Source organism: Microtus pennsylvanicus, chromosome 9 (genome assembly GCF_037038515.1).
Source record: "Microtus pennsylvanicus isolate mMicPen1 chromosome 9, mMicPen1.hap1, whole genome shotgun sequence".
Lineage (NCBI taxonomy): Eukaryota > Metazoa > Chordata > Mammalia > Rodentia > Cricetidae > Microtus > Microtus pennsylvanicus.
The window spans coordinates 13,522,464-13,539,219 of NC_134587.1; the positions used below are offsets into that span (position 1 = coordinate 13,522,464).

Below are 16,756 nucleotides of genomic sequence, written 5' to 3' on the forward strand. Positions count from 1 at the left end.
TGGGCGTGTGTGTGATTGGGGGGGGCAGGGCGCTCATGAACTACTCTTTGGTAACTTTCCTCATGGCTGTCACTGCCATCGTCCAGGAGAATTTTTGCCGTTTTTCTGGAAATAGCTCCACTTGAATAAAAATTCTTAGGAGCCCCCATGAGTCTTCAGAGAGGTAAATAAACCAGCCTTGCAGTGCAAGCCTGATACTTTTAGCAACAAGAAAGTCATTGTGGGATGCAGTTAAGGAGAAAGGCGAAGGGTAAATGGTCTTTCTCCCACAAGTCTAACACTAGGGAGGGCTTTCTCTTGAGAGCTGGCGGCAATATAGCGCTTTGCACGCAAGGTAGCTTTGCCAGCTCTTAAAAGACTCATTCTTTTTTCTGCCTCGAAACATTCTTGGCTTCTTCTTCTTCTTCTTCTTTTTTTTTACATGGCAAGACAGAAGACTGGGCTAATACAGTAGGAATTCTGGAAAAAAGACCTGGTTGAAGTCAGTTGCTATCTTTATGTGATTCCCAGAACACAGAGCAAGTCCCCAGTATGTGGGTTCCTTTGTGTCTGTGAGCTTAAGCAAGTGACATTGTTTCAGAATCAGAACACTGGCCTCACTGGAGGGCAAAATAACTTTGTTACCAACAAGATCAACTCCCGACCACACCAAAGAAATCTCATATTTGTACGCAAGGGACAAACTATTCCAAAGCAATTTCATATAAAGTTCCAAAGTCCCCTAAGAGCTAGTCTCTTCCATTTGAATTGCTATTTGGCCACAAAGAGTAAAAACTAAAACACCAGGTTCATCCTGTTTAGACTCCCACGGGACAACAGTCACCGACTATATATGGGCGGTCACAAAATGGGTGCAGAACAGAAAGAAAGCCAACCTATTGGGAGTTGTGTGGGGGATCTTGCGTGGGGTTTTACTTGCTCTAAGTGATGAAGTAAGCTGATGCCGATGCTCACGGCACACTGGACTACAACGTGAGAAGCGGGTAGAACAGACGGAGCATCTCCTTCATGGTCAGTCATGAGCCCAGAGGAAAAGGAGCAAGGGGATCCTCGACTGTCCACAGATTTACAAACAAATAAAAAAATAAATAATATTCTAAGACAAATGCAAATATTGTTCCCTTGTGTCAGTTACATACAGCATGCCTACATAGGATGGGATTTCTTCTTCATTCACAGACAGGACACATGGCAGTACACTATTCAGAATGCTTTGAGAATCCTAATTTTTTTTTTTGTCTCTGGTGATGAGATATCAGGAAAGGAACTGCATTTGCAACTTATTAAATACTTCCAGGAACAAACAGTTCACTTTGTTGAGGACTTATAGTTTTGGGTAGTTAATCATCCATGGAGCATGGACCAGTCAGGAGATACCCGTTGGTACCACTGGTTCCGTTGGTGGTTGTCGAAGTGTGCGGTTTCTTCCCTGGAGGTTCTGAGTCCTCATCATCCGAGCTAGATTCAATATCACTCCGGTCATCCTTGGATACCTGTGGAACACAAGAGCCGGAGTGAAACCAGCTCCAAGGACCGGCTGGGTAGCGCATGCCCCGCAGCTTATGCAGGATGAACCTAATCACATGTGACAAACAACAGAGAGGGGGACACTGCCATGGTAGCGTGTATTCTTCCACGGAGGGATATAATGTATGTGACACAGCAGGTTGTGAAGAATGTACGCGGATTTAGACACCACAGAGCCTGAAGGGTATCCTCCACCATGGAGAATGCCTAGACCATGAATCCCATTCTTACCCACAGTGATAGTGGTCTCTATGCTACTAGGATGTCGCTTGAGGACAAATGAGTCAATTTGTTCACCAATAGCCATATTCTCCTCGACAATTACTTAAGGTTAATTCTCAATTACCACGCTAACAGAGATATACACACAATCTGCTCAAATCATTAAAAGCAAATCATTGCTGTCTGGCCCTGTAATTCATTGTTTTATATTTAATTTCCCTTTCTTCTTTGCTGAAATGACTTCGAAATTTGTTTCAGATGCGACATAATAACAAATGTCACCAGCTGACATTCTAAAGGCTCTCTAGACGAGACAGGGTCTCTTTTGCTAGGCAGAAATCTATTGGCCAGATCCGCAAAAATTCTTTATTATGTGCCAGTTTCTTCAATTTTCCACTCAGTTTCATTAAGTAACGAGGACATGAAAATAAGACGCATGTCTATATGTTAACGTGACATGTAAAAACACTCCTACTATGTATGGACTATGGTTATTAGCGAATAAATTGACTCATTTGTCCCCAGTTCCTAAAGCGACATCCTAGTAGCATAGAGACCACTATCACTATGTAGCAAGGAAACACTAGATTGATTTTAAAACAAATAATTGGAATCCCCTTCTCTGCAGGTCAAATTATAGCCAGCATTTAAACCTAGAGGGTCTTTAGATCTTTCAGCAATAGTCAATCTTTATTGACTTAACTAGTCAATTTTTATTTCGCTACCCTGTCATATTGTGTAGCCCAGACTTTGCAGCAATTCTACTTTAGCCTTTGGGTGCTGGGATTCTGGGTATCCACCAACATGCTCAGCTTTGTTCACATCATTGAGCTGGAAGGCCAGAGGATCCTGTTGGCCTGGCTTCATGGGAATCTTCCCAGCCTGGTCTTCAGTGACTCCCTGGGGGGCTGGATGGACAGACTCTCAGAGCCTCTGGAAGATGTCTCAGAATTCATGGGGGACTTTCATATCGGATCCTGTCCTCAGCACCGTCAACCTGAGAGCTGTGGAGTCTACTACCCAGAAACCACGAGGGAGTGAGGACTTCATCACTGGTAGGCGGGAAAAAGCAAAAGCTGAGAACTATCGTTCCGCTCTAACCAGTGATGGGCTGAATAGCGTACACACGTGATCCTCAGTTCAAAGCCCTCTGAGGCGAGATTGAGCTCACATAGACAGTCTCACTCCGAAACAGAACAACGACAAACTTAGGTACTGAGGCCACAAATGGCTGAGGGGATGAGAAAATTTCAACTTAAAAGGCATGAATCATAGACAGTACCGCTGCAGAGCGCCACCATATCAAGTCTATTAGTACCAAATCAAGGAGCCAACAGAGGACTCCAGATGCAGACGGTATTAATTTGCCTGCCTAGTAAGATTATTTTAAATTACATGTGGAAAAATCCACAGTTATGATACTGTCAAAGAAAAAGGACAATTTAGAGCGTCTAAAAATAACCCCCAGGAAGAGCCCACGGACAGGAGCAGTCTCACTGCGTTAGGTGAGAGCAGCAACAGCAGGGAAGAAACCCTGAGGCCGAAGCTGTGGAACGTAATTAGTGACGATTTCTTCATGGAGATGAAGGACTTGCAGCTAGAGGGGAGAGGACAGGGCTGGTGGAAACAGCGATGCTCTAAGGAGACAAGTAATCTAATCCAGCGCGCCCGTCATCTTCCGTTATTATCATACTCCCAGTACTATGCATGGGGATTTAATTTGTGTCCAAATGAAGACCAGAAAAATTTCAAAATTAACACGAGTTCATTCTAAAAGAATAAGAAGCCACAAGATAAAGAAAAAAAAATGAAGTTCCTCTCCTAAGAACTTAGCCCATCAAAATATTTTGGATTTGTATAGGCGGTGGTGTTGAGGACTGGCTTCAGAGATCATGACAAGTCACCCAGATGTCTCCTGAAGAGGGGGCCGATTCTGTGGACCTCCCTCACTGAGGACAGAGGGTCAAATGCTACTCTGTTTTCTGAAGATGGGTACACCTGTAGCTCCGGTCTCTTTCTATACCACAGGGACCAGCTGGTTCTCTTTCTCCCACTTCACACTGAACTGTTTCAGTCTCTTAGCGGACATGTTAGGCACCAGTAGGAAAAAAATCTCCCCCTTCCTGCTGGACCAGCAGGATTTTCACGCTCACACAAAGGGGCAGTGATGGAACTCCCCCTGGTATCTTCTGTAGTTTGCAGAAACTATGGCTGCCACGAAGCTTCCAAGAGTGCCAGCTGGTTAGAAGGAAGAACAAACATGGAACAGAGCCAGTAAGCACCCCTCCAGCAGGCAAGTGCCACCCAGGACAGCAGGAGAGAAGACAAGAAACTTACATGTAAAGGGTTCCACTTCCCAGCCTTCCAGGGTGGCAGGAGGAAGAGAACAAAAAATGAAATAAGAAAACATCACAGACAACGATCTGGAACCTTCGCTGCTCTAGGCAAAGGGGCTGGCTCTCAGGAAGGCTTATTTCAGTCAGCCAGCCCCATGATTCCATTTTAAAACAGAGACAAGTCAATTTTGTTGGAGAAGTCATGGACGTATTTATTCTTCTACTGGAGAGAAAGGCCTGCTTAAAAATGGGCACGCGACACATAGCAATCCTTCCATGAAAACAAATAAATTATTAAATTAAATTTCTGTTCACGGTAAATAACCAGAGAAAGTTCATGGTGGAGAGAGGAAGAAAAGCACAATAGATAGTAGGTCATCATTAAACCTAGAATTGTAAATTCTGGGTTTCAGCAACCACAAAGCAACAGAGAAACTTTAAAACTGAACCAAATGGGAGGAAAATAATTTGGTTTGTGTTTCAAGGTGGTTTTGGAAGGAATAACACTGATTTCGATGAAATCAGAAATACGTGATTTCAAAGGAGCCAAAAATACCCTGACATTTCTGGGACATCTCGGAGAGAGTGAGTCTTATCTTACCTTGCCTTTTGAAACAGCTTTGCAGGCTATTTTTACAATCAAGTAAGACCAGAAGCAGTTCAGCCCTTGTAGTAGCAACAGTAGCAGGTTAAAAACCCACCAGGAAGGGAAGGGTCCGACGATCTCCCAACTTTCGAACAACGTGGTGTTTAACACCCTGAGGAGGAGAAGAAGGCCATTACTAAACACAGCATGTCACTCTGTTCTAAAGGAGCCCTAGCGGTTTCCAGGGAGCGCAGGTCAACAGTCTCCCCCAGGGGCCCCCTCCCTTCCTGCGAAGACAGCTCGGCAGTTACCAGGTACTGAGGAGCCGTCCCTTGCAACTGTGCCCTGATGGTGTGAGCTGCAGCAATTCTATCAGTGAAGAGGGCACTTCACTGGCCTTGTGCAAATCCACACACCTGTGTAACCACCACCGCCCACTCCCAGAACACTTGAAAAATGTGTTCTCTACCCTCTGTCCCAAGCAACTTCCATTTTCTGCCTCTGTGAGCTGAGCTACTAAGATCTGTTTGTGGAATCATGAAGAAAGGGTTATTGGTTCCTTCTACCAATTCTAAGGTTTACCCATTTTGCATGAAGTTTGAGGATTTCTTTCCTGTGGAAGTGTAGGTACATATCACACTTTGTCTCTATATTCACCCACCAGCAGACACCTGGCTTGCTTCTATCCTTTGGCTATTGTAAATATTGCTTCTAGAGTTAAGGCTCTGGGCTGGAGAAATGGCTCAGAGGTTAAGAGCACTGGCTGTTCTTCCAGAGGTCCTGAGTTCAATTCCTAGCAACCACATGGTGGCTCACAACCATCTGTAATGAGATCTGGTGCCCTCTTCTGCTCTGTTGCCATACATGTAGGCAGAACATCTTTGTGTGTGTATGTATGTACATACATATGTGTGTGTGTGTATATATATATATATATATATATATATGTATATATGTATAAGTAAGTCTTAAAATAAAAGTTTGGGCTCAAACAAGGATCTGTTCTAGCATACATCTTTTGACTCTATACATAGAAGCAAAAGTCTTGACTTCTCCTTCCCTTCCTTTCATTCATCGTTTCCTCTATGAATTCCATTCATCATTTGGATTTACTTCCCTAGCTAACAACTAATTTCAAAGGCCTACATTGTCTTCAAGTTGTTGTTTTTTCTCTTTCTATAGTGTGAGGAACACCACCCAATATTACATAGCAAGAACAAAATAGGGTGAACTCTTAAACATGAGCTCAGCGCAGAGCTCCTGACGCACACAGCAGCAACTAGAACATGCACGGGAGCCAGCCAGGTTTGCATCTGCATGGGGCTCCATTAGAGGGCTCTTAATTTTCTAATTCTTCCCCTGGGAAAGAAATGACAATTGAAAGACATCATTTGGAAGTGATACCCTGATATGAGTATTTGAAAGATTTGTTTTTAACAAAAAATTAGAGGGTATAATAAAGGTATTTAGTTTTAAAAGTGCATTGGAGTGTATGTACTTGAAAAAAAAAGTAATTGGTTCTATAATTTGCAACAGGACCCAGCAGGGGGCAACCACGAGGTACAGAGGCATGAAGCCTGGTTCCAGGGCTCTGCTGCGGTTGGGTTGTTCCGTGCTGCTCTCTAGTCCTTGGAGATTGACTTGCCAGCTGGACCCCTGCCTCTGCCACAGAGTCACATGACATCCCCTTCCCCACATGACTTTGGGATCACTCCTACTTCCCTCCCCTCAACTGCCACCAGGCTGCATGTTCCTCACCCACAACTGCAGCACTGTGCTTGGGACCAATCAGACTGTAGGGGTGGGGCCGTGTGCACAGGCACCAAGAGGCTAAGGGGGTGGACTGCTCTTGGATGTAAGGTAGGAGCCACTCACACGAGGTCAGAAGGAAAATACAGAGGGAATTTAAACAAACAGCATAATGAGAGTTTTCAGGGAGGTTAAAACACGCCCTTTAACAAAGGATACTTACTGTCACAAGTGGCATAAGGGTTCAAGGGAAAACAATGCAAAATAGACCCAAGGGTGCTCCCCACCAAGGGTGCTCCCCCCAAGGGTGCTCCCCCCCAAGGGTGATCCCCCCAAGGGTGCTTCCCCCCAAGGGTGCTCCCCACCAAGGGTGCTCCCCACCTTGAGTTTCTGTACAAACTCAACGACACCTAGCGCTGGGGTGGATAGGGTATATGTTAAGAAGCAGAACGAGCTTTGTAGTCAAAGTATGGGTATTACCCAGACATTGCTCGTGCTTGTTTAACTTGGTTGCTAGGTAAACCAACCCAAGAGTCACTCGGCAGACATCTGGCAAACATGTTACTGCCAGGAGTCCTGAACACAGCTGGAAATAGCAAATGTGAGGTGTGTGGATCCCTCCCCCACGGCCAAGGCACTGAGTCTTCTTTAGACCCAATGGTCCCTCATCTGCAAGGGCACATTTCAAGAGACCAGGGCCACTTATCACAAACAAGGCAGCAATATAGATATTATTTCAGTGCACTTTTCCTTAGAATTAACTAGCATTTTTAAAAATTATTCATCCTAATTTCAGAAGAATAGAAGAATGTAAAGGAAATATAAAATTCGGTGATTCACCAAAGGACATCCTATGAGGTTTAATATTCTCCTTCCCTTCCTTCCTCTCCCTCCCCATCCCCCCATGATTTTTTCTTCCATCATTAAAAATTCCTGAAATATGTTACAGGGCCAGGGAAGTAACTGAGTAGTAGTTACGTAGTTACTCACTCAAAGTGTGTGAGAGACCTAAATACAAGAAAAAAAAAAGAAAGAAAAAAGAAAAAGAACAGAAATAGAAACACACTTCATTCTTTGATTTACTTTATAATTTCTGAAATAGAGATAAAAATAATTTGTTAGCTATTTTTCATCAGATGATATTTTCATTGTTTGCTGTGTTAAAAATACTTATAGATTGGTACATAAAAATATCTGAAATAGAAATATTTCATTTCTTGACATAGTTAATGATCAGAACTCCTAATAATAAAGCTAAGGCTGACTCCCACAGTGTGTTCCTCATTTTAAAGGAAGTAGCTGTTGTTTATTAAAATGCTCATAGAAGAGCATTAAAATTATAATAAGTTCATTTTTAAAACCCAGCAATGGAGAATTGGACATTATCAAATGTCTTCAGTGCCATGGAAATAATTAAGCTTGTGCCTATTGATGTGATATATTATTTTAATAGATTTCTTGATATTCATTCCAGTATTAATACATCAGTATACACAAAGTATAATACTACTTAGAGTGGGTTATTAAATTCAATCTCATACTACTATTCTGAGGATCTCTGCATATATGTTTACTCTGAATTGTTTGGCAGAGATAATTAGTATGGAGAGACTGAAGACAGAACATGAGACACATTGCAGTCCTGAATGAGCTGCTGAAACTGGGAGTGTATGCATAGGGTATAGACACGCCCACGCTAAGTTTCATTGAGTTTGGACAGAGAGAGGATCTGTACCAGCAGCCACATCCACAGCGTCATTCTGCGCGTCGTGAAGTGGGATCTAACCGGCTGCAGGTTGGGAGCCTGTCTCACCAACGCCGCACACGGCTTAATTTGAGCAGTGGCTGGTGAGCACTCACATTAATTTCAGAAAGGCCACCGTAGTATGCATCAGCTTTGCCACGACAGCCATTGATGTCTCAGAGGTGACACTCAAAAATAATGTGGTTTCTTTGAAAGCTGCCTTGGCGGCTTGCAGAGGCACTTGGGAGAACACAATCAGCAGACAGCTCCACAGGAGCTGGGTAAGGAAAGCCACTGGAGACAGCTAACATATGACACCTGGACTCTGAGAAACAGCCGACCTAGACTACTCTGAGCAAACTGCCCCTCTTTTGGACAAGCTATTAAAATGGTGATGACAGGACCTTATTCATTTTGAAAGGTTAGGCTCAGAAATATGCACAGATTCCAGAAGAGCAGCTGCCTCTCCTCTCAGCGTGGACTGGTCAGGGCAGGGAAGAGGGAGATTGATGCGGTACTTGGAAATGTTCATGCCCTCATCTGGGTAGTGGTTGCATGGGTTATCAATACATAAATGTATACATGTGTACACCGGGCAAGCTGTGTCCTGGGGGTCTGTGCACTATTCTGTAGATGTGAATCCTATTCCTAAAAAGTGGAATGGGAAAGAGTCCTCTGTGTCAAACAAAACACATGAACACTATCAACTTGCAATTTTTGCTAATGTAATTATTGTGGTGGTATCAGTGTGCCCTCCCTGCCCCAAGTCTCTGTTCAATGCATAAATTCTGGGAAAACAATGCTTTTCTTTCCCAAATAATAGATCTTTGCTAAGTAAGAGCAAACCTCTGCTGCTGACTAACAAGGGGCGGGAATATGGGGTAACAAGGGTAGGGCACAGGGCTTTGCATTTTATTTTTCATTAAGATTATGCTCACTCAACCACTAGATGGCACATCAGGCGCACACAAAGCAAGCTCACATGGAATTATTCCGCCAAAACTCAGCACAGACAACACTTAATCCCTAGGTGACACCCTTCCTTCTGAAAACCTCGTCAATCAAATGGGATGGGGGGGGGGGTTCCTGTGTAAGCCTCTTTCTTACTCCATAGGTCTGCCTGAAGAGATGCCTTCAGGGAACCCACACAATTCCCTAGAGATGAGCAGATATATTGTTGACCACATAGAGCTTGGCTGGGTTGTGTTACTTTAACAGATGTTAATGGATCATAAGAATACAATTTGCTTTGCCCTACTGTGATTTCTACTCTATTTTTATCTCTTATGAATGCTTTATCTTAAATTTGACTTTGATAGAAACATATAGAATGTGGTGGCTGAGTGCATATATTCCTGGAGAAGAGTTTATAATGTTTTGCTGTTGATCAAAGAATCCACAGAAAAATCTTGTTTTAATAAAATATTCACAGCTGTTTTCATTAGCATCTAGAATACCAATACAGCTTAAAGCAGCCTGCTCGCTCTATCCCTCCCTTCCTTCCTCCCTCCCTCTTTTCCTTCAGGACTCTGGGGAACTCAGAGAAATTACCACAGACATCTCATTTAGCAGAGCCACCTCCAATATAGGAATGAAATGTATATATATTTCATTCAGATAGTGGCTCACAAGCGTGAATTTACGCTTTTCTCTTATTACATATAGATAGGTAAAAATGCTTACATGTCCAGAGCTATCCATTATGTTTTTCAGGGACTCCAGTGAAGTGAGGGTAGGAACACACAATGGTAATTGAGAGAGTAATTGAGAGAGTAAAGACAGCCCAGGAGGGCTTACCGCACAAATGTTACAGGTAGTTGCTGATGGTTTGTGTTTCATTGCTGGGGATTGACCAAGGACTTTCAACTTGTCAAACAGGCACGCTAATGCTGAGTTATGTGCCCAGTGCTGGGGGGACGTCTTGAGCGGAACTACAGTCCCTAGCTATGGACAGCATCCTCTGCCCTACCTCTTCTCTATTCCCACCTCTACTGAGAACCCTAACAATAATTAGACCCACACGGACCATCCAAAGAGAGCCAAGATTCATTCTCTAGGAAGCTAAGTCAGAGCATCATTCCAAAGAAAGACACATGCCACAGAAGACTCTCTGAAAGGTGAAATGTTCCCATGGCCAATATTAGGTTTCTCTACTTCAGCACTTCTGCATGGTCTTGACACCAGATTTCCAGAGAGAACTCAGTTTACACTATGCTGTGCTTTTTTCTCTGGCATAAATGTGAATATGATCTCCAAAAACAAACACAAAAACCAAAAAAATCTAAATGAGAAGCAGATCCTACCAAAAATTTGCCAGTCACCTAACTAGCATGTTATGCTGTGTAAGGCGGACGCTAACTAGCACACATCTAAAATTATATTGAACAGAAGCTATGGGTGCTGAAGGCCAGATACTTAACTGTCTCGGTCTCTTTGTCTCTCACTCCCTCTCTTCCTCTGTTAGCCCCTCCCACCCATAATAAAGCCAGACCTAAACTATAACTTGGTTGAATGCTGGAATTCAAGACTTCAATAGGAATGAAAGGTAGGTGTGTGTGTGTGTGTGTGTGTGTGTGTGTGTGTGTTCGCACACGTGTGTAATTACTCCCTCACTCCACTCACAGTTTAGATTTCTCCATGTCACTGGTTCTGTCTTTGGAGGGAAGCTTGGGGGTCAGATAGATGCCTGATCATCTCGGACAACCATTCTCCTTGCCTATCAGTCTATGGCAAACATGGATGTGATTTCTTTATCCCTGCCAGGAATCTGAACTTGAACCTTGGTCAAACACTTCTCTTTCATTTAGAAATGGATGCAGTGATTCTGTCCCCACCTCTTTAGAGATTAGACATTCAGTCAAATAAGTTTTACTTTAGTCAGACGCTATCTGGACCGAAGAATTAGTCCCTTATCACATCTTCCTAAGTTTGTGACTGGTGACTTCTGGCTACAGCGAGCGTTTTTTCAATCCACTCTCCTTTCTGTGTTTCCCACCTCCCAATCGGAGGCTTCCTAGCCATGCTGGGTCTTTCAACGTGACTGCAGCAGGCCTGTGTTTCACCCCTGTGCAGTTGGTTGTTGCTTTCCCATAGGTAAAGAAGACTTTTGCCCTTTCCCTTATTAACAGTTCTTCATTGAGAAACTACTATTGCTAAATAGTCAAACATGCTATGTACGTTATGGGATTTTACCCTTTCAACCCCCCCCCCCATGAGAACCCTATATAGTTTTAATCCTCATCTGTATAAGAGTCAATATTTATTAAAATATTGTACATTAAAATCCAGGCTCATTTAATTCTCACGAAACGTTTTAGGGTAGCGTCTCATTGTCCTCCCACCGTAGGTACTGCTATCTCTGTTTTTCCAGACAGGACACTGAAGCCCAGAGAATGTAAATAACATGCCCAAGGTTGGGTTTGGGAGACGGAGAGAGCTGAGACCTGAATGGCCCCATGTACTGAGCTCGGCACCAAGGCCCCTTTGGTTCACTCATGTTCCCTGGCTCTCCTCTGTTTTCAGTTCCTGACCCTTTGCTTGTGCTCAGAGCCAAGCCATTGGCATCCTGTGGGCAGACTGTCTCCTTTGCCTGTTACAGCTCTGGCTTCCAGAGAGACAGCCCTGAGTCTCATACTCTGGTTTCCAATAGTCATATTCTGGTTTCTTCCTGCCTAAATGACCAAAGTGGGACTAATTTAATTGATCCCCTCACCTTGACCCATTCATTTAACCTTTAAATCCCAGTGTAATTGCCTCTACTACCGAAAATCAAGTAATGCCTTTCACTACCACCTTGACACAGATGAAATATTAACGACGTAAAAATCAAAGACCTCTTTCTAAATTCAGCTCAGAATACAGCCATGTCAGCCCTCGGCTGCTTACTTTGATTTTCTCTTTGGAAAGGTTGGGGCCTGTGCATATTTCTCCAATATCCTTGACTTCAGGGGGAAAGCAGCACATAAGGCTGACTCCTGTGGCCACGGGGAAAGCTAGGAGAGAAGAGACCTCAGGGTTTCACAGTGTAGTCCAAGAACGTCTTCAATTGATGGTGATCTTGGTGTCAGCCTGCTGGGATTGCAGGGTTGTCCCAGCATTCCCAGTTTTCCTGTAGGGTCATGTCTGTGGTACTAATTGTTTAGGGATCAAATTCTACAAATTCTACCTAGTCTTTTTTTTTTCTTGATGAGAATTAGCACTGCCTTAACTACTACTTCAATACTCTCACATTGAGTATTGAAGGTGTCATTCTGGCCCTAAGATGGGCCTTGTGGGGAGGGATGTCCTGGCCCTCCCTCTCAAGGAGGGAAATGATATCCTAAAGCAGCCAGTGTATTAACCACATGTTGAGCTCCCTGGTTTTGAGTATCTGGAATCCAAAACGCTCAGAAATCAAAACATTTTGCTGACCAACAGTATGTACAAAAAGTTTCAGGCTTTGGAGCATCCTAAACTTTGAGGTTAGAGAGGTTCAGCCATGAAGTTTATGCAAATGTAGAAATCTGGGACATCTGGTTTCTAACATTTTGAATAAGGGCTACTAAACCATTAGGAGGCTGATGTGAAATCACTAAATATTCCAAAGATCTGGACATATATCACTCATGAATTACATAATAAATATAGCCTATCTATCTGCCTATCTATCTGCCTATCTATCTATCTATCTATCTATCTATCTATCTATCTATCTGTCTATCTATCTGTCTATCTATCTGTCATCTATCTGTCTATCTATCTATCTATCTGTCTATTATCTATCATCTATCTATCATCTATCTATCTATCTATCTATCTATCTATCTATCTATCTATCTGTCTATCTGTCTATCTGTCTATCTGTCTATCTGTCTATCTGTCTATCTGTCTATCTGTCTATCTGTCTATCTGTCTATCTGTCTATCTGTCTATCATCTATCTGTCTATTATCTATCATCTATCTATCTATTATCTATCTATCTATCTATCTATCTATCTATCTATCTATCTATCTATCTATCTATCTATCTATATCCTCTAGTGTACACAACATAGGACCCTGCAAGCAATCCATTTGACTCAGCTAGCATACTACCAGAAAGATCCTACACTGTCCCTAGCTCCTCTCTGCCTCTTATAACACGTCTTCTTGGCTGTGAGACTCTGACCCTTGATCCTTCTAGTTTCTGACTTTATATTTCACACACATCTCCAGTGTTTTCCTTGCATCACCCACACAAGAAAACTCTGACCTGCTTTGTGATCCTTTGCTTACTCTAGTCTGTCCATCCTGACCCTGTCTGACTCCCCCAAACCACACCCCAATCAGGCAACCTCTTTACACCTGCAGGTAGCGTGGGCAGGAAATAGGGAGCCAACTGATTTTAATCTAGGCACCTAGACTTTAAAAACTCTTGCAGGCAGGGTTCTCCCCCCATATATACATACGCATATGGGATACATGCATATCCTCATCTCTCTGTGTGTCAGTCTTTCTCTTTCTCTGTGAAATTTCCTCTATTTTTATTTAAGATTTCTAGGACTTAAATTCATATTTTATCTTAGAGGAATGCCTCTGAAAATCTTGGAAGTGCTGCTACGGTGAGCAATGTGTCACTGGCTTGCCAGCTTGAGGAGTATACTCTGTACCTTATTATCTAGTGCTTGGAAAGATATAAAAAAAAAAACAGATTTAATCCCGCAGAGTAAGTGAGAGTTGACAAAACCGAACTGTGAGATGCCCCCAAACAAGCAGAAAACACAAACCAAATCTCAAACTCTAGAAGAATACACAGAGATTTTGATATGAAAAGTTGCCCTTATAGGGTTTACAACTTTGAAAGAAAAATAACACAGGAAAAACTGCACTGAATAATAACAAGGCAATTGACAAGCAAAGACAGTATTCTGGGAAAAAAATCACTGAAATGGTGTTAACTATTGGGATAATTGCTGTAGAGGATAATAGAGTGTTTGGGAATGTGGGCAGATGTGGGCTTCCTCAGGAAAGAGCTGACAGTTGGTGCACAGTGTGTTTCAACTAGAAGTCAAAACGCTGTGTTCTAGGCTCAGAGCTTGCATTTGCCAATGGGGCGCCTTACTATTCTTTTACAAACTTGAGTTCCCTCCTCTGCAAAGCAAAGGCCTAAGACACTATGATTACTAAAGATGTCTTCAGAAATAACATAAAAAGGTTTGTGACATCTGGTTCCAGGTGTACCAAAAATTTCCCAGGGTCTGATTGTTTTCTCATGCAAGAATTCTCCACATGGACCAATGCATTATTCTTAGGTGACTCCTACGGTACTTTGAATTCAGCCTAAGGGAGACAAGAAGAAAGCAGAGGCTTTGTTCTGTGTGAGTGAAAGTAAGAAAGAAAGCAAAGAGCGCAAGTATAAAGATGTGTTTTTAGGAGAAACTCATGAAACACTCAAGGACTAGAGCAAATGTTCTATTAATGGGAGTGAAGTTTTTCCTACCTCCGGCTCCAGCACACTCTGACATGGGGTGGCTTTCTGTAGACCACCACGGCTACAGGGATTCCTACCTAACGCTCAGCTTAACCATGCTGAGGTTGCTGGTTCCACCAAGCCCCTTGTCAGGGATCTCCAGCCTTCATATTAGCAAGGCCGCCAGGAATGCAAGAGGCTGGCCAGGCATGACTTAGCCTCACAACTCAGTCAGCATTCACAGCCCTCTCCTCAAATTGCTGTGTACAGTATTTGCCAGTGCCTGAAAGCGAATGCCCTCCAATAAGCGCATTCTAACCACATCCTCAATCCCTTTTCTCTTTAAGGAAGGTGATCGATTTAACTCAACAGCCAGTTGTTGGCACCATAACAAACAATCCATAAAATATATATGTTTTCCAGTTAGACAGATTCTTCATTTAGATTTTCTCAATACCATCAAGATTTCTAAGCTATGGCATAGCGTTCATCATTTTCAAACTACCAGAGAAGTTTATATAAGAATATAAATGTAATGTTGGTTTTTCCCCCCGCTTTCTTTTTGAGATAGGGTTTGTATGTAGCCCAGGCTGGCTTTGAACTCAGGATCCTCTGGCTTCAGTCTCTCAATTGCTGAGGATACAGGTTTTTGCTACCTTCCCTACTCATGCTGATTTATATACAGAATTCTTAGAAGGTTGCTCACATACTGTTTATTTTTGCTTCTTGCATAAAATAACAAATCACAGACCACTATAGATTAAGTCCCCTGCTATTCCATATAAATTACTCTCCTTCCCCTGGGAAAGTCAGAACAGGCCTACGTAGTGTAAGGCTCTTCACCAAATTATAACTTCATTATCTAAAATATTTTCATTTCAGAGAATGTTAACCAAGGTGTCAAGGACAATCATGATGGCTAGAACTAAATTTGCTAATGACTGCCAACCACAATTAAAATAAACCTCAAACACTTTACACGAAGGTCCAAAGAGGCCCCCAGTCCGTTGCTGTCCTACATCTCCACCTCAGCACCCACTTCTTCTTGGGAATTCACCTTCCTTCCACAGCAAGGAGAGGTGAGACCAGTCCCATCTGCAAGGGTGGGTACAATTCACAACTGCAGGTACAGTCTGGGCACTGGGACTTTAAGTCAATCCCAGACAGGTTTAATGCTCTTCTGCCTGCCCTCTCTCTGTGACCTGACTTTTAATGTGTGTCTTTTTCACTTTAGGTATTGGTTCAGGATCTCAATGTTAGCACCACGAAGCACAAACTCTAAGACAGAAGTGACCGTGTGTAGTGGGAGATCTGGCAAGGCTCATAAAATACCAAGAGCTGATAAATGGGGAGAGTTTTGGGGCTGAACTCCCGAAGTCCTGTCGAAGAGTGGGAGGAGTGAGAATATGAGCAAAGAGGTCAAGACCATGATGGGGACACCAACTGAAACAGCTTACCTGAGCTAATGGGAGCTCACCAACTCCAGCCGGACAGGGAAGGAACCAACATAGGTCCAAACTAGTCCCTCTGAATGTGGGTGACAGTTGTATGACTGGGGCAGACTGAGGGGCCACTGGCAGTGGCACCAGGATTTATCCCTACTGCATGTACTGGCTTTTTGGGATCCTATTCTCTTTGGATGTGTATCTTGTTCAGGCTAGATATAGTAGGGAGGGCACTGAATCTACTCCAAAGCAATGTGCCTTATATCTCTGAGGAATGGATGGGGGCGGGGGAAAGATGGAGGGGATGGAGGATGGGAGGGAAAGGGAACTGGGATTGGTATGTAAAATAAAAAAGTTTGTTTTCTTTTTAAAAAAGAAAAATAAAATAAATTATATAAAAAAGAAAAAAAGAGTAAAAAAAAAACCCAAAACCAAAACCAAAGAAAATGGACAGAGGAGACAGACTTGCAGTGGCCCACAGAGCGTCCTTTCTGGACACTCAGATGGATAAATACAGCTCTAAGCAGGGCCACTCCTTATGCGTCTCTGCAGTGTTTCTGCCACAGGCATGACTTTCCAGTGTACTGCGCCCTGACGACTGTCTTACGCCTGTTTACCACTGAGACTAGTTTTAGGGAGAGCATTAGACATGCAACAGAAAAAAAAATGAGAAAGTTAGGATCCTGAAAATAGTTATCAGAGTGGTAGGCGATAACGGA

General features: G+C 43.0%; 1 protein-coding gene across 2 annotated transcripts in view; it reads right to left on the bottom strand.

The window, feature by feature from the left end:
• Positions 1-392: 392 nt before the first annotated feature.
• The window catches only part of Cers6 (ceramide synthase 6), a 237,699-nt gene continuing 221,335 nt past the window's right edge, over positions 393-16,756 (bottom strand). The window contains exons 9-11 of one of the 2 annotated variants that reach the window (XM_075984978.1): positions 4,687-4,843; positions 4,087-4,110; positions 393-1,493 (exon numbers count right to left, since the gene is read on the bottom strand). In XM_075984978.1, the coding sequence (XP_075841093.1) occupies positions 1,341-1,493; positions 4,087-4,110; positions 4,687-4,843 (334 nt within the window). In that variant the 3' untranslated portion in view covers positions 393-1,340. The remainder of the gene's footprint in view (positions 1,494-4,086; positions 4,111-4,686; positions 4,844-16,756) is intronic. The other variant, XM_075984977.1, reaches the window with a different exon arrangement.